General features: G+C 31.6%; 4 protein-coding genes across 4 annotated transcripts; 3 read left to right on the forward strand and 1 right to left on the reverse strand.

The window, feature by feature from the left end:
• Positions 1-269: 269 nt before the first annotated feature.
• Positions 270-7,497, forward strand: LOC112701782 (kinesin-like protein KIN-14F). The gene is made up of 18 exons (XM_025752540.3): positions 270-523; positions 607-719; positions 2,203-2,366; positions 2,478-2,621; positions 2,708-3,070; positions 3,343-3,411; positions 3,564-3,788; positions 3,883-3,964; positions 4,080-4,175; positions 4,265-4,444; positions 4,618-4,724; positions 4,854-5,032; positions 5,130-5,294; positions 5,380-5,633; positions 5,751-5,914; positions 5,994-6,185; positions 6,303-7,000; positions 7,095-7,497. Exons 2-18 carry the CDS (start codon positions 608-610, stop codon positions 7,237-7,239), a joined length of 3,339 nt encoding a protein of 1,112 aa, XP_025608325.1. The 5' UTR covers positions 270-523; position 607; the 3' UTR covers positions 7,240-7,497.
• Positions 7,498-8,340: 843 nt separating this feature from the next.
• Positions 8,341-9,264, forward strand: LOC112701783 (uncharacterized). The gene has a single exon (XM_025752541.2). It carries the CDS (start codon positions 8,341-8,343, stop codon positions 9,262-9,264), a length of 924 nt encoding a protein of 307 aa, XP_025608326.1.
• A 1,037-nt stretch (positions 9,265-10,301) lies between these two features.
• On the forward strand, positions 10,302-13,482 carry LOC112701785 (uncharacterized). Its single transcript, XM_025752543.3, has 6 exons — positions 10,302-10,432; positions 10,736-10,968; positions 11,113-11,257; positions 11,468-11,560; positions 11,783-11,870; positions 12,715-13,482. The coding sequence occupies exons 1-6, from the start codon at positions 10,353-10,355 to the stop codon at positions 13,003-13,005; spliced, it is 930 nt and encodes a 309-aa protein (XP_025608328.1). The 5' UTR covers positions 10,302-10,352; the 3' UTR covers positions 13,006-13,482.
• A 1,413-nt stretch (positions 13,483-14,895) lies between these two features.
• LOC112701784 (uncharacterized) lies at positions 14,896-18,646 on the reverse strand. Its single transcript, XM_025752542.3, has 2 exons — positions 15,675-18,646; positions 14,896-15,528 (listed from the first exon to the last, which is right to left on the reverse strand). The coding sequence occupies exons 1-2, from the start codon at positions 18,496-18,498 to the stop codon at positions 15,152-15,154; spliced, it is 3,201 nt and encodes a 1,066-aa protein (XP_025608327.1). The 5' UTR covers positions 18,499-18,646; the 3' UTR covers positions 14,896-15,151.
• Between the last annotated feature and the right edge of the window lie 9,231 nt (positions 18,647-27,877).

Below are 27,877 nucleotides of genomic sequence, written 5' to 3' on the forward strand. Positions count from 1 at the left end.
TCTAAAAAAAATAATACTCCTCTCTAACAATAATGTCTAAATTATTAGGAGACTGTCTCTAAATACACGTTAACTTGTATCTTCTTTGCATTTTGGTAGCAAAAAGTTTTGAGCCTAGCCCTTTTGGTCATTGAGGCCGGATTCTGCCGTTTGGTCCAACTATTCATGGGTCCTACATAGACCATGCCACGTCGGATACCGTTACGGCACCGTGACGGAGACACCAACGTTTATTTTTAAATCTCTAACTAAGGTTTTGTTTTTCATCCGTTGTTTTTTTGAATCTCTCTCTCTCTCTCTCTTCTCTGATGACTCTGTTTTTCTTCATTTTATTTTTCTCTCTAAACTAAAAAAAGACGCTCACTGCATTAAATTCCAAAGCCACTGCAAAAATTTTGAATGAATGCTTCATTGATTCCACTTTTTCATTCACAAAACGCACGAGAACTACTTTGCCTTAGATCAGATCTGCTTCCATTGCACCAACCTCTTTCAGCTTCTTCATCATTCATCACTTTCCCAGGTATTATCAACTACCATGTTACACTCTATAAACATGAAGAAGGATCGAAACACTTCTCTGATTAGTTTCTATTGATTCTGCAGAATGCGGCAGGAGACTCCATGTAAAAGAGGTTTGAAGGGTAGCATCAACAACAACAATGAAGATGAGATCATCAATGATCATGAATTAGCTCAGAGGAAAGCAGAGGAAGCTGGTATTATATCAATTAATCTACGTTTATTTATTATATGAACAAATATTATTGTTGCAAAGAATGGTGGGGTGCGTGGCACTGCATTGTTCCCTCACCACTGGCAGCACCAGGCCACCGCCATCAATGGTGGCGTGGGTGGTGGTGGGTCTGTGGTCCTCTCTATGAATTTATCAACTTTTGAATTGGGAGAATTATTATGGTAGCATTATTTTCTCTTTTAAGTTTGTGGGTCATTATTATCTCTCACTAGTTTAGTTGTATTTAATTTGTAACGTAATGTTTATATACGCTAATTATGTTAAGTATTAAATAGTAGCATAAAGGTAAAAGAATGCTATACTATACTATATAGTATATAATCTTTTACTTTAAGCTTTGTCTACTCTTTAGTAGCAATTGAAGTCAATAAAATAGGTAGTCAAAGCAAAAGCATAACAATGGAATCATTAATGTTCTCTTTAAAGAGTAGACGCCTTTATTATTCTTTGGTTTTATAATGTTATATAGCTTTTTTGGTGTCTATAATGTTATATATCTTAACATTAAATTTAGATTACAAACAACAACAATAAAGCCTTGTCCCACTAGATAGGTCGAGTACATGAATCAAATGATGTTATTGAGTTCTGTTATGTATCATGTCTACAAAAAGATTGTTTACATGTAGATCGTATTTGACCATCTCATGCGATGGTCTTCTTAGGTCTTCCTCTGCCTTTTACCTCTTATCCATCTTCCATCTCATCCACCCACCACTCTCTTGACTGGGTGTTCTGTCGGTCTTCTTCTCACATGTCCAAGCTACCTGGGACGCGATTCTATCATCTTTTTGGGTGCTACTCCAATTCTCTCCCTTATATCTTCGTTTCTTATTTTATCCAAACGTGTATGACTACTTATCAATCTCAACATCTTCATCTCTGTCACACTTAACTTATATTCGTGCTCCCCTTTGGCCGTCCAACACTCCCCCATAAAGTATAGCCAATTTTATAGTAGTACTTTTAAGTTTTAAAAGCACTTTTTGTCACATATAAAACAACTCCAACATTAAATTTAGACTATAGAGATAAAAAAAATTATGAGAAATTCTTCTAACATTAATTTTAAGTATTTTTTATTATTATTTAACTAACATAAATATTAAATTATTTTTAATAAATAAATTTTATTAATTTATATATACAAATTCTAAAAAATGTGAATAAAAACTATATTAATATATGTATGTAAAATTTTAGTAAATATATGTGCAAACTATATTTTAGGTATTTTTTGTGTGTTTATTTTAGGTATAAAATATATGTGAATATGAGGGTAAATTATTGTTGGCTAAATGTGAATCAAAAATAATAATATTTACTGATTATGTAGTATTTTTTAGTAAGAAAAAAGGACTAGAGTGAAATAATTTTTTTGAAAAGGGATTAAAATGGAAATAACAAAAGTTGCATTATTTTCCCGCCATGTTGATCTGTTGAAGCTTCAAGGAGGTATCAAGCAGCAGAATGGCTTCGCCAAATGGACAGTGGCGCGTGGGCATCACTCTCCAAAGAACCCTCCGAGGAAGAGTTCTGCCTCTCACTTCGCAACGGTCTCATTCTCTGCAACGTCCTCAACAAGGTCAACCCCGGCGCCGTCCTCAAGGTAACTAACTAACTAACCGTTACATTCAGTTATAGTTTGTTACAAAAGCCGTTACTTCAGAATATAATAGTGAATTATATAGAGATTAATCAAAAATGCATTGGGAAAAAGGTGGTGGAGAATCCCACCCCTGCTGTTCAATCTGCAGAGGGAGCTGCACAATCTGCAATTCAGTACTTTGAGAATATGAGGAACTTTCTGGAAGCTGTTAAGGACATGCAGCTTTTGACATTCGAAGCTTCAGATTTGGAGAAGGTTGGAACTTGGAACTTGGAACTTGTAATTGACTTTGATTTATGTTAATGAGGTTTAATTTTTTTCAATGTGTGATATATTTTCAGGGAGGTTCATCAAGCAAAGTTGTGGACTGCATTCTGTGTTTGAAAGGGTACTATGAATGGAAGCTTTCAGGTGGAGTTGGGGTGTGGAGGTATGGAGGAACTGTGAGGATCACTTCCTTTCCGAAAGGTTCTTCGCCTTCCGACGTGGCGAGCAGTGAAAGTGCTGATGAGTCACTGGATGAGTCTGAGTTGTCACAATATGAACAGATGCTAGAGTTTCTTCGTCTATCCGAAGATGTCTCCGTCGAAGAAACCAAAACTGCTGATGCCTTGGCCTTCCTGTTTGATCAATTTGGACTGAAGCTTCTCCTGGCATACCTTAGAGAGACAGATGGGGTTGAAGATCTTCCACTGAATGCAATGGTGGGTAAGATCCTTTCCAAATGTGTTGTATTCATGTACCCTAGCTCTATTATAGTTTACATGTAAAAAAATTGTTGCATAATTTATATGTTGAGTACTTAGCTATTTTCTAAAGTGGAAAATTTGGGATAGGCTAATGTAATGTGTGTTAATATGTTTGTTACTTGTTAGGAAATTTTTTCCCTAAATCAAGATTTTGCATAAAGAATTATCTGTTCATCCAATATTATTCCTGAATTGTGATATCTGATATACATGATCAAAATATGTAGGTAATTGATACTTTGCTCAGAAAATTAGCCAAGGATTTCTCTGCAATGCTTGTTTCTCAAGGCAAACAGGTATGCCAAATTTTTTTTCAACTAAGCTTTTGATTATAATAAGCACCTTCATTTCTTTTGTTTCTCAATTATTAGAACTGCCATTGATTTGGATTTAGTTTTCCTAGCTGCATAAAGTAATCTAAAATAGAATTCTGAACATGGTTCTGTAGCTTGGAGTTCTGCTGAAGAGAATACTGAAAAACGATGTTGGTTGCATCACTAAGAGAGATTTTATAGAAGCTATCACATTATATCTTAATCAAAGAAGTAGTTTGGCGTCAGATGATTTGTCAAAATTCTGCATTTGTGGCGGAAAGCGTGATAATACAATGCATAATAACAATCATTGTTCAAAACATGTCGAAATAATTGATGCTCAGCAGAAACAACTTGAGGTATAAAATTTAGCACTAACTGTTGTCAATGTTCTGCTTTAGATCCACTATCATGTAGCACCATACACCCTAAATGGTTTTACTCTTTCTTCAGAGGATGAAATACTTATTTGATGAGCTAAAGATGGAGGTCAAACAAATTCAATCTGAGTGGGAGAAAGAACTGAGCAGGCTAGGTAAAGATCTATCTGTACATGGTTTTCCATTGGAAAATTTTCTCCACCTAAGCAGAATCTTTTAGTATATTATTCTTTCATAGCAATAGGTTAATTTTCTTTGTGTAATTATCAGAGAATCATATCAAGAGTCTTGAAGTGACTTCCACATCCTACCACAAAGTTTTGGAGGAGAACCGCATTCTATATAATCAAGTACAAGACCTCAAAGGTACATGGAGTTACCAAAACTTCTCAAGACTGAATTCTGAGAAGCTACTTATATGAAAATGTATAATGATGAGATATTCTATGTTACAGGAGCCATAAGGGTCTACTGTAGAGTGAAGCCTTTCTCACCAGGACAGTCAAATGCGCAATCTACAGTAGACTATATAGGAGAAGATGGAAACATAATGATAGTAAATCCTCAAAAGCAAGGGAAAGAAGCTAGAAAGGTGTTTTCATTTAATAAGGTGTTTCCAACAAATGTCACACAAGGTAGTTCAATTTTTAACAAGTAGTGAAATCTACAGGACTAGTACACACTTTGTTAAATATTCAATGCATCATGACTAGACATTTTGTAATTTCATTCCAAATAAATTGTAGTTTGTTATACATTACTTCCTATTTGAAGATTATTATAATGATTTCTTCTTTTTCGTGCACAGAACAAATTTACGCAGACACTCAACCACTCGTCAGGTCCGTTTTAGATGGCTACAATGTTTGCATTTTTGCATATGGACAGACCGGTTCAGGAAAGACCTATACAATGGTAATGCTAGATTCAACACACCTTTGCTTTCATATACTAGTTGCAAATCATATGCTTTGTCACCTTTATTGTTGTCTCATTGTTTTTCATTTATATGCTTATGTCTAATGTCATTTTTTGCCTTTGTAGAGCGGCCCTGATCTGATGTCTGAAGAGACATGGGGTGTAAATTACAGGGCTTTGCGTGACTTGTTTCATATATCAAAGGAAAGGGCAGAAGCCATAAAATATGAAGTTGGTGTCCAGATGATTGAAATATACAATGAGCAAGTTAGAGATTTATTAGTTAGCGATGGTTCTAATAGAAGATATCCTTCTTTCAAGCACATATTTCTTTATTTATATATCTTAATCATTAAAGCAAATCCTTTAGTTTTAGCAATGAAGTCCTTAACAAATACATACATTAGATATACGAAACAATTCTCAATTGAATGGACTTAATGTGCCAGATGCAAGTTTAGTTCCAGTTAGTTGTACTCAAGATGTTCTTGATTTGATGAGAATTGGTCAGAAGAACCGCGCTGTAGGCGCTACAGCTCTAAATGAGCGAAGCAGCCGTTCTCACAGGTAAAACTTCTTCCTCATTGAATATAGAGATGACTAGTCTAACCATAAAAAATATTAAATAAAATTCTTTACCATCCTATTGCAGTGTGTTGACAGTCCATGTTAGAGGGAAGGATCTAGTTTCAAACTCCATTCTCAAGGGTTGTCTCCATCTTGTGGATTTGGCTGGAAGCGAGAGAGTGGACAAATCTGAGGCTGTTGGTGAAAGACTAAAGGAGGCACAGCATATAAACAAATCTCTTTCTGCACTTGGAGATGTTATCTCTGCTTTGGCACAGAAGAGTCCACATATTCCTTACAGAAATAGCAAGCTCACACAAGTGTTACAAGACTCTTTAGGTAATCAGCATAATCACAAAGAACTCTTTTACCCTTTATCTTTAGTACATATTGTTTTTTCATGTAACTTGACCTGTACTTATCTTTTGCATTTGTTATTTGTTTCTACATAAATAGGTGGGCATGCAAAAACTTTGATGTTTGTTCATATAAATCCTGAAGTCAATGCTCTTGGGGAAACAATTAGCACACTAAAATTTGCTGAGAGGGTTGCTTGCATTGAACTTGGGGCTGCTCAATCTAATAAAGAAACTGGTGAAATCCGAGAGCTAAAGGATGAGGTTCGGCATTTGATCATTAGTAATGTGCAATTTCAAATTTTACTTACTGAATGTAATATAATGATATGAACATTTTCAGATTTCGAATATCAAATTAGCATTGGCAAGGAAGGAAACTGAACTTGAACAATGGAAAACTGGGAATACTAGAAATGCCATCGAATCTCAGAAACCAAGGGCTGTTTCGCCATATCGTTTGCCTAAAAATGTTACCAGTGGCAGTATTAAGTCTGATAATAGTCAAAGATCCCTGGATGATAGAAGTTCTGAGGTTCTTGAATATTCACATATAATCATATTTTATGATATATTTGGCAATTCTGATGCAATGTAGTGTTAATATACTTGTATATTCCCTTCCTAAATCTCAAATTCTTTTTTTTTTCAGGCTAAAATTAGTTCTTCGGGTAAGCATACAAGATCAAGACTCCCCTCAACATTTATGGACAAGGATTCCATCCCAAAATCATTTCTTCTAACTGAAGAAAAGCTAGTAAGCTCATCAGGGAGGGGTCGATCGCCATCGCCTCCAATCAGGAGATCAATATCCACTGATAGAGGCTCTGTCATTAAAAGCAAGGTCAAAAGTGACACACCAGAAAACCAACCAATACTAAAGAATCAATTTCCAGCTAGAGTAAACAAGTCTCTTGCTATAATGCAAATGGCCCAATCTATAGACAATAACTCAAAGGTGTATGTGAATTCGCAAGAGACATCCAAACAAGACAGCAACATTTCTGAAACACTTACTAACCTTCAAAAGATCAGCTCCAGGAAAGTTCATCAAGAACAGGAAGAAGAACAATTCAAGCAAGTATTTAGTGTATCAAAACAAAGTGTTACCAAGAAAAGCAAGGCTGATAGTAAGGCTAAGGCCAAGCAGCATCATCAACAAATACCCTTTAGGATTCAAAAATCTGATATGGAAACTGCTGGTGAAATAACTGCTGTTGCGCCTCGAAAAATCGATTATTTTGAGCCAGAAAATGATCTCAGGTTCATGGACTCTGCAGTCCATGGTACTTTGAATCCGAAAAATACTCGACAGAACATGTCAAAGAATTGGCAAAACATAGGATCAAGGTATGAACAAAGGAATTATTGTAAAATTTGCTTGCAAAATATGATATTCATAGCTCTATTAATAACATAACCGAACATTTTTTGTGATATGCAGAGGAATGGTGCAAGCAGCTGAGCCTTTATTGACTAGCAAAGTTGAGAACAAACTTATAAATGGTTCCGGTCGCAGCAATACCACAATGCATGAATTTAGAAGGAGCAGATCTACACCCCGTGGGAAGTTTTTTGTTTCATCTTGAGGAATTCATGTTGGAAAATGATTTTTTTTTCTTTTTTATATTATTTATTTTTTGTACAGTTACTGGTATTGATGTGCATGTTGTGGTGCCGGCTCATGTACTTGTGTAGAGGCTGAGTTCTTGAGGTCAGTTTTGTGAGACCTCTCTTCATTTTTTTCAACTTTGTAACTTGAATTATGTATTTTAATGAAACCAGAAGGTGTTGTTGTTTATGCAGTACATAACTTTTCTGAGAAGTTGATTGCATTATTATATTTAGGTTGGTTGTGTTCATGAATCTCATGAATTGGGGGCTTTGAGATGTTGATTTCTAGTATGATGATATGTTAATTATTAATCTATTATTGCTTCTCTAATAACATAAGTTCACTGCCATATTTTAAATATATAATGATATTTATAGCATATGGTCTGTTTTAACTTCCTATTATTTTACTATACTATTTTTTAGGAAATGTATTACATAAATAATGGAACGATTTTCCTATAGCATCCTATTTTAAAGAAGTTCATAAGCAGAATCTTAACCAGCATCCTTCTTGTTAGTTTCCAAAATGAATGAGACATTTACTATAATAAGGTTGGAAAAATAATGCAAGAGAGTGGGACAAAAACTTGTTTTTTCATCTTCAAACTTGAGAGAAAATTGATCTATTAATAGGGAAGAAAAGGATAAAGATTAGTTCATTGACACCTCATTGACAACCTCAGCATAGATTGGTATTGTTTTTTCACATTGCAATTCGTTAAGCCTTGATTTTCTTTCATGCATGTTCTTTCATATCAAAATTGTAACTCCTCTGCAATTCTTCTAACATCCTTGGTACATTTCCTAATTCCAAGCCAAGGTTTTAACATTCAATCATTATATTAGCAAGAGATTTTGTTTTCTCCATTTCCCATGGTGTAACAAAACATCTCTTTTCCTTAAATAATTGGCAAAGCATGAAGCTTTTCCAATTTGGGAATTACAATAGGTGAAAGAAAGATGATGATTTTCATTGTAACTAGGCTTCATACCTAGTTCTACCAATTGTAATTCTCTTCAACAAAACAACCATTAAAGGGCCAAAGAAGGATCAAGTATCAATCCTATATGCAATGGCGAATTCTCTTATAGGAGCAGTGCCAATATCCATTCCTGATCGCCGGTCGAGGAGGACTGGTCTGCCGAACAAGGATGAGGTGGCGAAAAGAGAGGCTGCAAGGAAAGATGCCCTTCAGAATTATGTCACATTTGTGTATCATACAAACTTAGCAGATTCTTATCGTAGTGTTGTTGTGACATGGTGCAAGAGTCCCACGGAACATTCCCTTTCTATGAGCCTTGAAGAGCCCTCTGCTTCTTCCTCTGTTTCAACCAAGTTCACCTGCAAGATTGATTTCGAATCCGGCCATTCGTGGGGGAAAAAAGGCCTTAAGTCCTTTGAAATAGATAAGGCAAGAATAGATGTCTTCTGGGATTTCCGGCACGCGAAATTCTCCAACAATCCACAGCCTTGCTCAGGCTATTACGTTGCCTTGGTGCACAAGAAAGAGGTGGCTCTGTTGCTAGGAGATTTAGAAAAGGATGCTTATGAAAGAACCAAATCAACCCCATCACCTGAAAAGGCTACCTTGTTGTGCAAGAAAGAAAATGTGTCTGGAAAGAAGATGTTTTGCACCAAGGCAATGTTACAAGACGGCGAAGAGGAACATGATATCGTCATTGAGACCTCGCTATCCGGGCCGGATGATCCGGAAATGTGGATCACCATAGATGGCATGTTGACAAGTAGGATCATGAACCTCAATTGGAGGTTTAGAGGGAATGAAATTCTCATGGTGAATAACTTGCCAGTTCATATGTTTTGGGATGTTCATGATTGGTTATTCAATGAGATTGGTCCATCAGGGCGTGGTGTGTTTATCTTTAAGCCTGGATCCTTGAATCCTTGTAGCTCAGAAAAATCTGAAATAGCAGGGGAGACTCCATCTCTCATAGGTTTTTGCCATTTCTTGTATGCTTGGAGAACTCAGAACTAGTTCAGATTAAGATTCTCCAATCTTGTAATACCAAATTTCACTAGCATTATTCTCTCTATTCACCTACCATCATCTTTTTTCTTTTCTTCTTGTTTTCAACTGCTATAATCAGATAACAACCAATTAGCATGCTTTTTATCTTTAACATGATTTTACATAATTATGTTAATGTTATTTCTACATCTAAATGTAAGTATCAACATCCAATGAATATTGCATAGAATGCATAATGCAATATCTCTAGTTTTTCAGATTTTCTATGTTACCATCTAATCATTTTTCTCTTCTATTTTTGTGGAAGATAAAACCCTGTTGAGTGAAAAAAAAAAATTCTTCTCACTTTTATCTACAAATATGATTTTTCAAAAATGTGGTTAATAAAATGTAGAATATTATTTGTACATTTAAATTAAACTTTATATTTTTTAAAACAATCCTATTATGTAACCAATCAGGATTCTACCAACTTATGCCAACTCTTATTTATGACTGTATTTAATAGAAGTGTCTTTGTAGATGTATCTAATAGAAATATCTTTTTATGGCGTGTCTAATGGAAGAGTCTTTATAAATGTGTCAATATAATAATTAATAATTATTGACAATGCTAATTGTAATTAAAATATAATAATTAATTATTATTGATAATAAGTTGACAGACAATATATTGGTACCGTATACTTTTTCTTTATAAAAATAGCTAAGAAGAACGACACCACTTTTTTCTGTCTTACCATCTAATCCTTTTTCATTTTTTATCTTTTATGTTGTGTGGACTTGTGTTAGATATTTAAATTTTTAATGTAAAAATAACGTTTCTTTGAATTTTTTTTCCAAGAATAATATTTCTCTAAATAAATATACAAATAAGATATTTTGTGTGTTATTTTTTGGTCTAAAGAAAAAGAATTCCAAATTTCCAATGCGCTAGCTGGGATGCAGAAAATATGGGCCAACCCAAAGATCAAAGCCCAAATTCATTTTGGCCCAAACTCAATTTTACAAAAAAAAAACAAAAACAGAACACAAACGAAAGCGTGAAAATCAAACGAATCAAACACTTGTGTTTAGCTAAAATTGTGGATTCGATGAACATGGCAACTTTCGCGGGAAACATCGGCTTCAAAATCTCGTGCCAGCTTCCATTTCGCGTTTTCTCAATTCGTCAGTGAGTTGTTTTTCTCATTCAGCTTCCAAAGTTTCCATTTTTTGACTTAAAATAAAACAGTGAGGGAAACCAACACACAGAAAGTCTTAGTTTTTAAGTGTAATTAAGTTAGTCAGTTACAATTTTAGCTACCCAATCGATGGAATTGGATTCAAGTGAAGGAGTTTCTTCAATCTCTTTCTGAAAAAGATCAGATTTTTTGTGTATGATGCATATATTCTGAAGATTTTTGAGCTGGTTTCTTATCATATATACTTATGTTTGCTTTGTACTTTTCCTTTGTGGTTGAAACTTGAAAAATAGGACCCTTTGGAAGTGTCACATTGTGTGCTTGAAGAGCAGGGACTTTAATTCATCTGAAACTTCTCTGCCAGGGAAGAACCTGAAAAATTTTAGCTGTTCTAGCCATCCTGATGCAAGTGTGCCAAAGAATTTAAATGGGGGAAATGGTGTGCATGGAAGGGTTATGCGGAGCGAAAATTTTCGCAATCCGAATGAAATTCACAATAGCTTACCTGTTTATAACTTTGAAGATGGTAAACTTTCTAACATCTTTTAGTATGATATCACTCTAGGTCATGTTTTGGGGGAGTCACTACTCACTAGTGCTTCAATATGCAGGGTTAAACTTAATGTAAAAAAGAAAAAAAAAAGTTATGATTTTAATTTGTGAATTGTAGGTTGTGAACAAATGGAAGAGGCTGCGGAGGCTGTTGAAGAGTTATCAGTCCATCAAGCAGGAGACCTTTGTGAACAAGATTCAATGCAAATTGACAAATTTACCAATGATGCTGAGGAATCAGCTATTAAATTTCTTGCATCTAGGTTAGGTGTTGTTCCCCATCCCCATTATTTTGTTCTGTATAATCAAATTTTATAAGTTGACAAAGAAAAGAACATAAGATTGAAATAAGTTTTATATTAATTCAGGTAAAATAATTACTTACTATGGAGATAGGGTGCAAATATATTTATATAAGATGCAGTTTTATGCTATTATTATTTTTAAAGCATGCTTGTCTCTCTGCTTCTCAGGGCACTCACAGCAGTCGAGTTGCGAAAGAAGTTGCTTGGGAAAAGATTCTCTCCTAATTTAGTGGAGGAAGTGATAAACAAGTTTCAGAGGAGGTGTGTTAGAAATAACTTTCTATTATAATGTTTGAAAGTCCTTTTTCCTCTTTTTATTCCATTTTTCTTGCCTCAGGAGGGAGAGAGGGTGCCTTTTTTCCCCTCAAAAAAAGAATATATTCTAGAATAATTTTATGTCCTAATTTTGATACACTTAATTTACCTAACAAATAAAGATTTTTGGTTTATGGTGACTGTTTTCTATTTCTTTCTTTGGTTCAGAGGATTGATCAATGATAGGCTGTATGCTGAATCATTAGCTCAATCTAGATGGTCTTCATCAACTTGGGGGCCGAGGCGGATCAAACAAGTAAGCTAGTCTATACTGTAATTTTGTTCTTCCTAATACCTTTTGTTTGTTATGTGTAGCCTTAAGTAAAGCCATGTTCCATACTGCTTTTTTCTCCTTTATCTATACTTAGTTGTGGAAATATTTAGGATGATATGCTGCTTGTGTAAGTGCTTGCCAGAATTTCTTTCATTTTAACTCTAGAATGAAGTATTAGGAGGAAAAATTGTAATGCATAGTGACCTCATCTTGCAAACTCAGCAGTGCACGATGCATCCACCTTTTCTCTTTTCGGAATTAACCGTTGAGAGTGCACATGTGAGAATAGATACTAGCATTGAAGGTCAAGGTTATAATTAATAATAATCATTTTATTCCCCAAGATATGTAATTTTCTGTGTCAAAATTTCAACTCATGTATTTAGTCTGCACTGAATTTTTTCTACACCTAAGAACTTTCTAATGAAATATTTATTCTATGCTTGATGCATATTATTGTGCTATTAATTTTCTCGGCAAATTGTTCAACTAACACGAAAGCTCTGATACGATATTTTCCATTTCTTTTGCAATTTATCTTGTATTGTTTTCACCTTTTACTTAGATACTTCATTGAAGTCTCATCAATTCAATTCATTCCATAGTTATTTAATTCCATTTTTTTTTTCATTCTTTCCCAATATAGCAAATGCGTTGAAGGTTTCATTCTTCACCCCTCATGATTTCTCTTAGATGCACCGAAATCGTGCATTCTTGAAGGTTCCTCACTGGGGGACAAAGACCAGGCAAAAGCACACATATTGCACAACACACTTATCCTTAAGGGCATTATTTTTGTGTAATGGAGTTGTGATTATTATGTCAGGTACTTTTCAAGAAGGGAGTAAGTCAAGCAGATGCTGAGAATGCAGTTGAAGTTGTTTTTAAGGGCAATGATTATGAGGAAGATCAGAAGCCAATTATTGGCTTGTCAAAGCAATCCATGGATCATCTTTATGCTCAGGCCTCAAAGCAATGGTCACGTGGTCAGAACATATCCATAGAGACAAGGAAGTCAAGGATCATAAGGTGGCTCCAATACCGTGGCTTTGGCTGGAATGTCATTAACTTCATATTGAAGAAACTAGAAAGACAAAAGCAGGATCCTCCATGGTGATCACACAAATGGGACATTATCCAAAACTCAGACCAATCTTAGAAATTCCACTGACAGTAGGGTCCAGAAGTGTTTGCTGAAATGCATACATAGTAATATGGTGGTAGGGATAGAGCCACCATTGACTCTCATAGTGCCATGGCAACAACAACAAAAAGTAGTAATTTCATAGCCCCTCATCAACTTGCTCAAAGACTTCACTTGTCTGAGTACATTGAAGCTGCTTGTTTTGACAGAGGCTTGTGATAAAGCAGCAAATAAAAGCACCACTAAGGAGAAGTGTTTGCTTTGTGGAGTCAATTCTCAAATGCATGCCCTATCATTATTGGAGCTGTGGTGTTGAAGTGATCTGGAATCATCTGCCACATGCTTGTTTCCATGGTTTGCTTAAAAAGATAAATTATCAAACATTGCTTTCAAATTACAGCTATATTCACTGCTAATTATATAATGACATCTGTTGAATTATTTACATAAGTGATGGAGACTTGGGACTTGGGAGGCCTAGTTGTATCATGACATGCAGTAAAATTTTTTTTTTTTTTTGCATTAATTTAAAAAGATTTTATTTTTGGGAGGGGGGTGTATCTTATATAGTTATATGTAGTGCCTAAACTAAAATGTTCTTGACACTATACCCAATAAAATAAAATAAAACACCTCCAAGGATGAAACTTGATCTTAAAAAAATAAATTGAATAAGTACTAATGCTGAAGTTTTTATGCTTGTAAATGATATAGAGAGAAAAGGAAGGAAAAGGGGAATGATTCAAGTGAATGTGAATGGATAAGCTTACATACAAAACTCCCTTTTCACTATTTGGGATTAATGAAAAAGGAACAAAAACAGTGTTGGTGAGAACAATTATGACTCAATAATATGACAAATTCAAGCTCATATTTTCTCTGTCTGCCTTCTAATATAGAAGGCATTTACTATATGAAAGAACCTACACAATACATATCCCTTTTTTTTATTGTGGCAGAGACCATTTTGACCAAACATTTTTTTTTAAATGGCAAAGAATTTTGTGGAACCGTGCAAATGATGGGAAATTCCCTTGTTCACTTGTGCAATGTGTATATATGCTGTTATCTTTCAATGTTACTAGCATAATGGTCCTGAATGCATTGTGATTACATGTGCAAATATGTGTATAGGATAAACAAACATAGAATCTCAGTTTGAAATATGTGCTTATGAGAGAGTTTCCAATCACTGGAATAAGTCTCTCTCAGACAGCACATGGAATACATGTGAAGCTTTGAAACCTGGGACCATGTGTGTGTCTGTCTGTATGGAAGGGATAGAGAGAAAAAAAAGAATGCAGTCAAGGAATCTTGTTAATTCAAACTTTATATATGGTTTCATTCAACTATTATTTTGTCCACATTGGTCATCACATGTAATAGTAACTATATACATATATTTCTTGAATAAGGTCTTAAGTGAGTCTTACAAACATGTTTGTGATTTCTAACTGCAAAAACTGATCTAATGCTAATCATTGTTTCTGCTTCCTTGAGAGTTAAGCCTTCATTCTCTCCTAGATACCTCCTATCAAAATGTTAATACAACCTTATACCAAAAATCAGCCACCAATCAGCTACCGCATATAGAAATATGTATTTAACATCTCATGAAAAATTATTATGCTACTGTAAACAAGTTTGATTATTGTTCTATTGTAAGTTTGAGTATTTTACTATGACAAGTTTGATTATTTAATTAGAAAAATGTATAAATCAATATGTATAAATATACACAAATACATAATAGCTGATTTTAGTATACATGGAGCAATTTTTTTTGTTCACAATATTGTTTGCATGTTGGTTCATTCACCACAAACATACACCTAAAACAGAAACTTGAATTGTAAGGTAAAATTGTGGCCAAGAAGATCTTATGTTATCATTATATTGAAAAACCAATAAACCTAAAAAACAGAAGTAAGTTGGGTGAAAAACTGAAAACATCTAGAACACTTTCTTATTTGTATATCTAATAAGATTATATTTGAATATCTCTAGTTATTCTAGCCAGCTCTAACTGGCATACCAATACACTATGCACAATTAATGTGAACCTTGCAAGTATTCTTCTAGTTAGAAGATTCATCTGAAACTGCATTCTTAAGTCCTGTTAAAAACCTCCCTTGAACACATGATGATCTTCCCCTGAGTCTTTACCAAAGGGTCTAATTTCCTTGAGCATTGCAAGAGTGTCCTTCATTGTAGGACGTTCATGAGGTTTGTTGCTGATACATAAAAATGACACTGCCAAAGTTTGAAGCATCTCATGGTGCATAGTAAGGTCATTTCTTGTCCCTCTAAGATTTGTGTCAATGATCTCAAATGGTTCTCCTTTGTTAGCCAAGTGGTTCTTGACCCAATGAACCAAGTTTGCACCCTCAGGAAGAGTTGGATCCAAAGGGTGCCTTCCTGTGAGGATCTCAAGTAACACCACTCCAAAACTGTAAACATCACTTTTCTCAGTGATACACTGCATCAATGCATGCTCTGTGAATATAACAAAAACAATACTAATTAGTACTAATCAAGATTTAAAGGGATTATCTAAGTGCTGAAAATGTTCATCAAATAGTTAATTGTTTAAAAGTTTGTAATTAAGTCTCTATACTATGAATGAAAAAAGTATAAGTTACCTGGAGCCATGTATCCATAGGAACCAGTAAGGTAGTGTCTTTGAACTGGCTTGTCAGCATTTTCAGTTACAATTCTTGCATGACCAAAGTCAGCAAGATAAGGATGATAGCCATGGCCTAATAACACATTCATAGCTTTTACATCTCCATGAATTATAGGAGGCACACAATCATGGTGCAAACATGCAAGTGCATGAGCCAAGCCTAACACAATATCATATCTGGTTTTCCATTCTGCTTTCCCTTTTCCTGAGCCATGAAGCAATGAACTCAGGCTTCCATTAGGGAGGTACTCATAGAACAGCAGATTCATGCTCTTGTTCTTGTTGGATCCAGAACCAAGAAGCTTGATGATGTTCTTGTGTCTGATTGAACCTAGTATCTTAATCTCTGAGCTGAATGCTCCATTGGACTCTGATGATGATGTCCACATCTTCTTAACTGCTAGTGTTTCGCCATTTTGAGTCTCTACCTTGTACACAACACCAGAGCTTCCAGTTCCAATCACATTGGCTGATATCAGATTCTTGACAATGTCATCAATAGAGAATGAGAATTCAGACTTCTGGTACAAATTTATCTCCCAATTTTCACTTTTCATGAGTGATTTGTTGGCCATATAAGCGCGAATCAAGAAACCGATTGTGAAGAGTGCTACTCCTGCACTTGTGATCAAGAGAATGCACATTATGATCTTCATAGCTAATCTTGCATGAACTTTGTGTGTAGCAGCACCAGCAATGAAGAGACCATCATTTGAAGTGATATCACTGATTGGAATCTTCCTGAAGAATGGAGTGTTAGGCAATTCACCAGAGAAATGATTGAAGGAAACATTCAAGGAAACAAGATTTTGAAGCTCAGAAAGAGCATCTAATTTCCCTGAGAGCTTGTTGTGTGAAAGATCAAGCACTCCAAGTTTGCTAAGGCCAGAGAATTCTGCTGGAATTTCACCATAAAACTGGTTATAGCTGAGATTGAGGCCGATTTCAAGCGAAGGAATTTGACCAATTTCCTTTGGAATTTCACCTGAAAAGCCATTGCCTCCCAAGTCTAGAAGTTGCAGCTTAGAACAAGAAGCAATCTCTGAAGGAATTCTTCCACTGAGAAGATTCTTTCCCAAGTTGACTTTTGTTAATTCAGTTAGTGAACCAATGGAATGGTTTAGTTCACCTTCTAGCCTATTATCTGAGAAATCAATGAATTGCAAGCTTGTTGGAAGCATATATGGAACTGAACCTGTGAGGCTATTGGAATGAAGATCGAGAAACTCGAGTTTTCGGCATCTGTGAAGTTCTTGAGGAATCTCCCCTACAAGATGGTTGCTTCCAAGATCAAGAAAGTTTAGATTCTTCAAGTTGGTAATCTCAGATGCAATAGTTCCTGAAAATTTGTTCTGGTTCAACCTCAACCTGTATAAACTTGTGCAGTTACCAATATCAGGTGGAATAAGGCCTGAGAATTCATTGGAAAGAAGCAGCAGCTTTGAGAGGTTCTTTAATCCGAATAGTTGTTTCGGTATTGGACCAATCAAACTGTTGTATGAAAGATCAAGCTCCTGAAGATCTTTGCAATCTGAAAGACTATCTGGAATTGTTCCAGTTAGCTTGTTCTTCCATGCAAAGAACAGAGTCAAGCTTCTCAAGTTGCCAATAAGGGAAGGAATCTCCCCAGAAATAGCATTGTTGTCAACTTCAATCTGATACAGAGAAGTGCAGTTTGAGATTTCTTCAGGTATAGTACCTGAAATCTGGTTAACACTGAGTTGAAGAACTTGAAGATTTGATAGCTTTCCAAAACTCTTTGGTATGCTACCTGTGAGAAGATTCAGTGACAAATCTATAGCATTGAGTTCTGTGCAGCTTCCAAGACTTTGAGGAATTGTTCCAACTATATTGTTCTGCCACAAGAGTAGATTCTGAAGCTTGCTGAGTTTTCCAATTTGAGTTGGAATTGAACCAGAAATAGAGTTCTGGTACAAGTAAAGATTCTGCAACTCACTGCAGTTCACAATCCCTTCAGGAATAGAACCTGACAATAGTGTTGTGTAAATTGCAATGGTTTGAAGCCTTTTCAGCATCCCTATTGATGCCGGAATACTGCCGGAAATGCCGGTTTCGGCTAGGCCTAAGATCATCAAGTTAGTGCAGTTTCCAATCTCAAATGGAAGCTCTCCCTTGAGATTTTTGTTCCCTCCAGCTCTGAACACTTGAAGCTTTCTCAAATAGCCAATGCTCTTTGGAACTTCACCACTCAATTTGTTATCAAAGAGTGTCAAGTTCACAAGGCTTGATAAGTTTCCAATGTTCAATGGAATCTTTCCTTCAAGAGAGTTATCATGGAGTCCTAAACTCTCAAGTTTTCTTAGCTTGCAAATCTCTTCTGGTATTTCACCAAAGAGAGAATTTCTACTAAGATCAATTGAGATGAGTTCTTGATAGTCTCCAAACTCTCTTGGGATTCTTCCTGTGATGTTGGTTGATGAGAGGACAAGAATCTTCAAGGACTTAAGAGATTGAAGATTTGAAGGTAATGAACCTTGCAAGTTCACTGAGTTCAAGTTTATCTCTATGACTTCATTTTCTGAGTTGCATTTCACACCAAACCAGTTATTGCATGGTGTTTGGTTTGAAGGGTCCCAAGATGCTAATAATGCATCTTTAGAACTACCATTCAAACTTTTCTTCCATGCCAAAAGGGCTTTGCCTTGTTCATCAAGAGAGTAACAACATGAAAAGAAGAAAAGAGAGTTTATTGAGAGAATCAATGTTATGGAAGAGATAATTTTGGAAGAAAGTGAGAGGTTTCTTAAGCTTCTAGACATTGCTAAGAGATGATGAGAAGTGATGATACTTTTGTTTATGGAAGAATAGCATAAGCTTTAAACTCAAAAGCTATAGCTTATGTTTTTTTGTGCTAATGTTTGTAAGAGGTTTTCTTTGAAGTGATAAATGCATAGTCATAAGTAGGATGGTATTTATAGAAGTAAGATATGATATTTATTATTATTATTATTATTATTATTATTATTATTATTATTATTATTATTATTATTATTATTATTATTATTATTATTATTTTAAATATTTTTTGTTATTAATGTTTAAACATGCCAAGTAGTGGGTTGAAATTTGATGGAATTTGCTGCAGTCTGAGTGTAATTCCAATCTGATGTGTTAGTAGTCTCCATTAACTAGTGTTTCATTGTCAGAGAAGAAAAATGGTGGAACTGAAAATCATGTTAAGATTTTTCCATTTTTTTTTTTGCTCCCCACGTGGGCACTAGTGCATAATCATTTTCATTAGAAGTGTAACAGAGTTTTAAACTATTATCTAATTAATTACTTAACAATTGGGTTCAATACATAATGGGATATTTAAGTAAAACTGTTTTAATAACCAATTTATACACTAAATACTTTTTATATTGTATAAATATATGATTATTATTAATTAATTTAGTATTTAGATTTTTTTTTAATTAATAAAAAAAAAAATATGTGTTGGTTACTAAAACATCCTAGTATAAAAATAATGTTTATTATAAAAAATATATGCCTGACGAAATTGGAACTTTTTTATACTAACAAAGGTTGGCAGGAAAACATGGAATAGTAGTTAAGTAGAACTTTATTTGGGAATAATTAAATATACATTAAAAATAATTAATTTGTTCGAATAATTAATTCACTCTTTTGTTTAAATAAATGTTCAAAATTTGAATATTGTCAACTTATTAATCAATGATAAATTCTTAAATGAAACTTAAATTTAACGAATTAGTTCTTAGTCATATATATATATATATATATATATATATATATATATATAACACTTTTTATTTATTTATTTTTAGTGAATAATAATTGACATGATTATTTTAGGGATAGTGATATATAGGTTGTTAAATCAAGAAAATAATTTCTATCTAATTAGTTATGGCCCATTTGGGTGTGGTCCATGCATCTCTTTAATTTTTTATGTGGTTGCAATTTGATGGAAACCATTGATGTGGTGGTTGCAACATTGCTAGTATCTCTACCCTAAATAGTTTCTGTACTTTAATCTGCTTGCTTACTTATTTGGATCAGATTCTCAATATTGCAATGATCAGGACCTGTATGTTTGTTTCCAATGTTAAAATCCATAATAGTTAGATAATTTATTTAAGTTATGGAGCTTTTTTACACTTTTTAATTTAGATATAGAAGAGAGAATGATGTAGAACGTAGTTATGGAGTGTATGAATGCTTCAGCTTTACGCAGCTGTGATATCAGAAGCTAAAATCAAATAGTTCTGTTTGATTTGTAAGAGGTATAAAGATTGGATTATCCCTTCAATTTATATATTTCAAATTTTTTAAATTCTTTAAACACAAATCAAAAGGTCCAATTTGTATATATTCCACAGTTTAAAAAGCCGGATTTTTACTATAATAAATTAATAATTCACTAATTTTATTGATATTTACTAGTAAATTGAAGCAATAAGTATTTTTTTTAATCAATGATCTTTAATTCAAAGTATAGCAAGTATAAAGAATCGACTAATAAATTTTTCTCTAAAAAGATATGAATTTAAAAAAAAATTAATTATTTTGTAAATTTCTATAATTTTACTAAATTTTTATATTTTTGTTTAATTATTAAGTTTTTATATTAGTTTTAATTTTATAATTAGATCATTTTTAGTGTAAAAAATATTAGAGTTAATTTAATATTTTTTTGTAAATGAATATATCCAAATTAAAAATTTAATTAGATTTTTCAACACAGTTTTTTAAAAAAATATTTCGTTAATTTTAATATTTTTAACATGAGAGTGACTTAATTACAAAACTAAAAATATTTTAGGAACTTAATTAAAAAATATAAAAATTTAATTATAAATTTGATAAAACTATAGAAACTATTAGAATAATTAAACCTTAAAAAAAATTACTGATTCTTTCTGAAAAACAAAATGTTTATGCATTTTTTTATAATTAAAACTTAATAATGATGAGGATTACAGTCAGATTTTGGTTTATCTACACTATATATAATCCATTTATACTTTTATATTATATATAATGGAAATAAGAAAAAGGTTGGTGTGCAATTATTTTTTTAAAATATTTCTCATAATATATCTACAAAAAATACTCTTTTTTTGTTATATCAAATACTTAAACTCCAAACCTTTTAAATTATAAATAACTCATTATCTCAACTAATTCTAAGCGTATTAATAATACACTACTATATATAAAAGAAGTGCATATGATGATGATGGTGGAGATCAGAAGTGAAGGGCACATGGACATGAAGATGTAAGGAGGGAAAAAATGGGTTTTATAATTAATATTTGCAGGATTATTTAGTCATAAATGTATGGTGGTCTTTGATATGATGGTATTGATGAGTGGAAGGGACAATATTATTGCAGTTGCTTCAACTATTAATTTGGAATTATCTACTGCTTAGAATAACTTGCACAAAGCAAAAAAGGTTGTCTGTTTATATATATATATATATATATATATATATATATATATATATATATATATATTGAATGAAAGTGGTCATCATGAGTCATAAGGTTTGAACAAGAAAATAATGAGATTAACAAAATACTTTCTTAATTATTCATGTTATGAAAGTAAAAGGCATAGTTTTGTGACATATGGTTATGTTAGATTTCAAATTTGGAAGTTATATACCATTTTCTTCTTTTTGAATAAGGTCTTCTTTATGATATATTTAAATTTTAGATATAGAATTTATTAGGGTTGTGAAATGGGTTAGTCCGATCCATTTAGGTCTGGTCCATTAAGTTTGTGGGTTAAATGGATTGGCCCATTTAAATTCGTTTTATTCGCGGGCTAGAATTTTCTAATCTGAACTGTTTATGGCAAGCTTGATGGGTTAAATGGGTCAGTCCGTTTATCATTTTATTTTTTTTTTTGAAAAATATTTTAACAAAAACACCACTTTTAGATAAAAAAAACCTTTAAAAATAATATTTTTTAATTAATAGGTCGGATCAGGAGAAATATCAGCTAAAGTGTTACTTTTTAAAAAAAAAAATGTTAAAAAAAAACGGGTCACCCGTTTAGTCCGCGGGCTAGCCCGTTTAACCTGTCATTTTTTCTAGTTAATCGGGCTCAATCCGTTTAACCCAAAATTTAAACGAACTTAATTTTAAATATAAAACCCGTCCATTCAAATAAGTGAATGGGCTGACCGATGAATTTAGCCCATTTTAACGGCCTAAAAATTTAAGTGTGAAAGAATAGATAGATTTCACCTTTTTTATTTCTAATTTTAAATAACTTAGACAAAAATTCATAAACACTAAAAAAAATTTTATTGAATAAATCAATCAGTAGAAATCATTAACTTCTAATGAAAAAATTTGTGAATAAAGATATTCTTAATATTTACCTTTAATGTCTAAAGGAAATGATTTGAACTATACACAAATTAATTATAAAATAATACAAATAATCAAGTAGTTGGTTAATTTGTTCATTTTGTTGTAGTATCATATCATGAGAAGAGATTAAGACCCTTCTTCTTATCCTGTGACTTTTGAGCTTGTTTTGATTGATGGAACACTAGAAATGTAATAACCAATTACTGATAAATGGAATAAAGTGATACTTTTAATTATTAGATTGTAGATATAAGAATTAACTATTTTAATATATGATAGTTTTAATATATACTTGAATATAAATTTATATTTTTTTTGTCTATGATATTTTTCAGCTTGACAGGGTAATGAGTTAATAACTAATTCGTTGCAGATCTGAATTTTATATAAGGGTTTGTCGTTGGTCAATAAATTACTACATACACAAGACGAAATTTAAATTCTCAATATATATGTAAGTAAATGAATAAACTGACCACTCGACTAACTCAATTTGATTGGATGTAAATCTATATAAGACTATATAACAACTAACCTTTCCCTAGGTGCTCAAATTTAGGGCACCATTTTTCTCCACCTGCCATATATATCAATGAATCTTGATGATTACCCTTTGATTTGATTTAAGATCTTCACTCCATATCTAGCTTGATATTTCATGATAATGTTTTCGGTATATTATGAATCTTGAATGATCTTATATATTTTTAGAATCTTTTCCAATTATATATCCAATCTACCAGCTACCTCATTTAGAAGATAGATGAAAATTTTCATCTACATCCACACCATACTATTCACCTTCAATCATAAAAAATATAATGTAAACATGCATAGGACATGCATGCTCATGATGCATGCATTTAATTTTGGATTCAATGACACTTTAATAAAAACACTAAAAATATTTTTTTTAAAGACGTTTACATATGTCATATTATTATTGGACATTTTTATTAAATTGGTTAATAATTTATTTTTTTTATAAACTAAAATAAAATCGATTTATTATAACAACAATAATAAACTTAATTGTCTGCATTATAATTATTAGACTCGATTTAATTCGATCGAATTATACCATCTAAATCGAATATCTTTAAATTTTTTTATAAAAAGACAATTATATCCCTGACTTTTTGTTTTTCGAACATTTAAATCCCTAAAAAAATTTGGATTTATTGTTATTATTATAAAAAAATCGATTTTGTTCTAATTTGTTAAGAAATTAAAAAATAACTGATTTATTAAACGTTTAATAATAATACGACACATAAATGTCTTTACAAAAAATATTTTACGCGTCTTTACAGAGCATCCCATTATATATTTTTGGGCTTAATAAACCTTTTCTAACTACTTTTGCCAAGATAGCAAATTATATATGGTGCATGGATATAATTAAGAGTTTAATTAGAAAACTAATTTTTTAGCTAATATTAGTTAATTTTAAATTCTAATTCTAAATTCTCAAAAAATAAGGATTAAGAAAATAATTTTAAAATTAAAAAGTTGATTGATTGACTAATTAAAAATTGCCCTATACTTATTCTATAATTAATTAGTATAACAAAATATGATTAATAGGGAAAAATTAAAATAGGAAATATTAATTGAATTTCTTGATAAAAATAATGGTAGATCAATATAATGAATCAAATTTAAGAAGATAATAAATATATAAAGGGCCCCTATATTATATGAGACAAAAGAGATCTATGCTAATTGCTATGTGTGTGGATGGGAATCATATGTTGAATTATTATCCACATTCTTACCCTACCATTTTATTGTAATGTTCTTCTTTTGTAACTCATAATAAAAAGATTCTTGATCCGGCCCTTGGGACATGCTATGAAATATTGACACATCAAATTTTTAGCATGCATGATGATGTCATTGTTCTTCACAACAATGCAATTGTAGCAATGAAAAACAACAAGCTTCTTTTGGATATATACCAAGGCAAAAAGAACTCAGTGAATATGGTAATAAAGTAAGATTAGACAAATTAAAGCATAAAACAAGAAGATATATGGTTTTGTTCCCATCACTTTATTTCTTCATCTTTAACTAAAATAGTAGTCTCACTACAAAAAAATCTGATAAAAACGTCAATTTTTTTGGATAATTACAACAATTTAAACTGTCACAATTTTTTAGAGTTAAACAAAAGTTTTTTATTGAGTTAAAACAACGGTTCAAACCACCATTATTTCTTGAGATAAAAAGATCTTAAATAATTAATATAGATACACCTCATTTCTTTATACAATAAAAATGTAATTTTATATATATAGTTATATATATGTGTTTGTAAAACTTTTAAAATAGTATAGGTAGTCGAATTAAGCACTTTTAATAGTGTATAAAATATTAGACAATATTTTTTTATTGTAAAATTATTTTTATTGAATCCTCATTTTTTTTTCCAAAAAATTAAATGATATTAATCGAAAAAAATTTACCCTATTATTAAACTCATAATTATTCATAGAAAAAAGTTCAGTTTTTTTTGACATAATAAGACTTAGAGAAAAAGACAAATCGATTCCTGACTTTTTGGTTTGCGGATCTTTAAGTTTCTGAAAATTCAAAAATACATTTAAGTTCCTGGCCTCTTCAAAATCTGGACATATTGATCCCTGACTCTAATTTGTTCAATTTTAAAAACTTTCTCATGTGTGCATCCGTATCAAGTAGATCAGTATAACGGGAGTCATGTATAATTTTTCTGTTAAATCTGACAGACCCAAGTGAATATAAGGAATCAATATATCTAGATTTTGAAAAGATCAGAAATTTAAATATATTTTCAAATCTTTCAGAACTTAAATATCTACGGATCAAAAGGTCAATGACCTATTTATCTTTTTATATAGAATTTATGTTATTAAGGTTATCTTATTATTATCACTTATAAAGATTGTTAAATGATAACATTTTTAATAAAAGAATTCATTTCCTATGAATGACAATATTTTTTATAAGAAGAGCATTTTCTTTCGGACCTAATAATATATATATAAATAAATAAACTCACTTTGTTGTTGCCTTGTTGGTGGATTTATAGTGATGAACACATTACACATAGGAGTGTGCCATGCACGTGATATACACAGGTAACAACATTAATTGCTTGATTATTAATTAATAATTTTCTGTAGCACCACTACTCACTAATTAAAAAATATATCTTAATTTAATTTATACATACAAGTGATGTGATGATGATGATGCTAATGGAGAACAACAACCTCAGTGAATTGAAGCTTTGCTTATAAGATATCAACAAATAATAAATTCAATATATATTAATTATTCCTTCCATATACTTCCTCCATGATTATTATTTTAACCCTTAATTACTTCCCTACTTTGTGTTTGTTAATTACTATATATACTTATTAATTGAATGTAGAATCTATGTCGTTACAGTAAATTAAATCAAAACTCACAATTATTATTATTAATCAGAACAGGATCCAAGGAAAATCCATATTTGAAAATGTTATGGTGGTCACAAAATGTGTGAGTGATGACCTCTGAACAAACATTAGTAGAGTAGGGCAATGAATACACAACCTCTATATATATACCTCCAATTACAATAATGAACCTCTAATTAATTAATTCATGATTTTGTCGTTAACTATTTTGATTTAGCACTGAGCCACAACTTAGTGGAATAGTGGTGGTATTGATTTTTATGTTATATATATTGTTCATGTCTTCGTGACAAGAAAGCGAGTCACTCAATCTATGTAAAAATAGATGCAAGATATGAACAAGTGCTACTCTCTTTATATATTTATTTTAGGTTTAATTATTCTGTGGATTTTTATAGTTTCGCAAAATTTTTAATTAAGTTTTTGTAAGGTCCTACATCGGTTGGGGAGGAGAACGAAGTATGTCTTATAAGGGTATGAATACTTCTCCTTAGCATGACGCGTTTTGACGAGTCAGTCTCTATACTTTTTTTCTTTTAATTGAGTCGTACTATTTTTTTTATTTGGTCCCTATACAATTAAGCCAATTACTATTAAAAAAGACCTAATTGAAAAAAAATTTGGTGTAGGGACCTAATTAAAAAAAAAATATATAGGACCTAATTGAAAATTTCGCAAAACTATAGGGACCAACAGAATAATTAAACCTTTATTTTAAAATATGTTGTTTTAAGAGTTTATTAATTAGTACATTAGTGGTTCAAAATGTCTAATAAAATTTATATATTAAAATATATTAAATTATGAATATATCCATCAATTCTTCAACATGCAAAAGAAATATACATAGTAAATAATCTGACTAACTAATAACCTGAATTTAATAAAAATTAATCATCAAAAAACGAAATTTTCAATCAACAATAATAATTCATGAGCAAGATGAAACGATACCCGCAATAAAGATTTCAACGCTCAAATTAGATGTCGTCTACATGAGATATAAGAATTATAAAAAAAATAAAATAGATATTTCACCTTATATTTATATAGTATATATATATTTTATTAGAAATGAGATGAATCTCTAGTAGATTCACAGAAATTAATAGAATATGATTTGAATTGAGTATTTTAGGATTCAATTATGTCTAAAAAAACAATACATATGTATCTGTAAAAAGGATAACTCGAGTCCAATTAAAATACTAGATTATAATAATAAATAATTAGGTCTGTTTGAAAAATTTTAAAAATTATTTTTTTAAATTATTGACTTATAAAAAATAATAATATTAATAAATGTAATTTTATAAATTAAAACATAACTTTTTAAAAAATTATTAAAGAAGTTAAAAAAATAATTTTTTTCGTAATAAAATTTTTTTTATCATATTTTTTTTAAAATAAATAATTTTAAAATTAAAAAATTAAATACAAAATAATTTATTTATAAATTACTTTTAATATAAATATTTATTATTTAAATTATTTATTTAAAAATTTTTTAATTAAACTGTTTATTCAAACTGTATCTTACTCTTTTATCCAATATAATTGACTATCTCCACAGCTAATAATTATGAGTTATGATTGCTTAAATTTAATTTTCTCCAATTTTGATGTTGATAGTAGCCTTTGTGGTTATGAGATTATATTATACAAACAATTAAGTCTAATCCTGAAAACCAAATTTGCATTGAGAATGGAGCCTAGAAGCAAGGGTATGGGGTCCTTTATAATTAACAAGTAATTGTGTTACTATCTGAACTTTTGTCCTTAATGCATGGCACACGTGCAATAAAGTCAGCAAAGTTGTGAATTCGATGTACATCAATTGGACTTTTGAATCCCAATAATTAATCATTGATGGAACCCAACACAAGATTTCTTAATTGACATGCATCATTCATTGTGAATTGAAATTAGAATCATAAATGAATGGCCAAGATCCCCAGATACACTTCCCAAATTCACACGTATGGGATGGACTAGTCTTAAGTCTAGATCCTATGATCAATAATATTAATATGACAAAACCTTATTGTCTATTACAAACAATTAAAGTCTTTGTTTCTTTCTAATTATTTGGCCAGTGTCTTCAAACTTGTGATTGCTTCCATAATCATAGAGATAAGACATTAAGACTAGCTGTATGTAGCTAGGTCGAAAAGAACCAAACCCAATAAATGGTATATTAATTAGGATAAAATTATGTGATTATATTGAGAAAAAAAAATGTTCTGGACACTTGTTCTATATCTTCTGTATCAGACTGATATATGATTATTAGATAGGATATGAAATTTATTCTCACCTAAATTAGATTTCATAAT

This window comes from Arachis hypogaea, chromosome 7 (genome assembly GCF_003086295.3).
Source record: "Arachis hypogaea cultivar Tifrunner chromosome 7, arahy.Tifrunner.gnm2.J5K5, whole genome shotgun sequence".
NCBI lineage: Eukaryota > Viridiplantae > Streptophyta > Magnoliopsida > Fabales > Fabaceae > Arachis > Arachis hypogaea.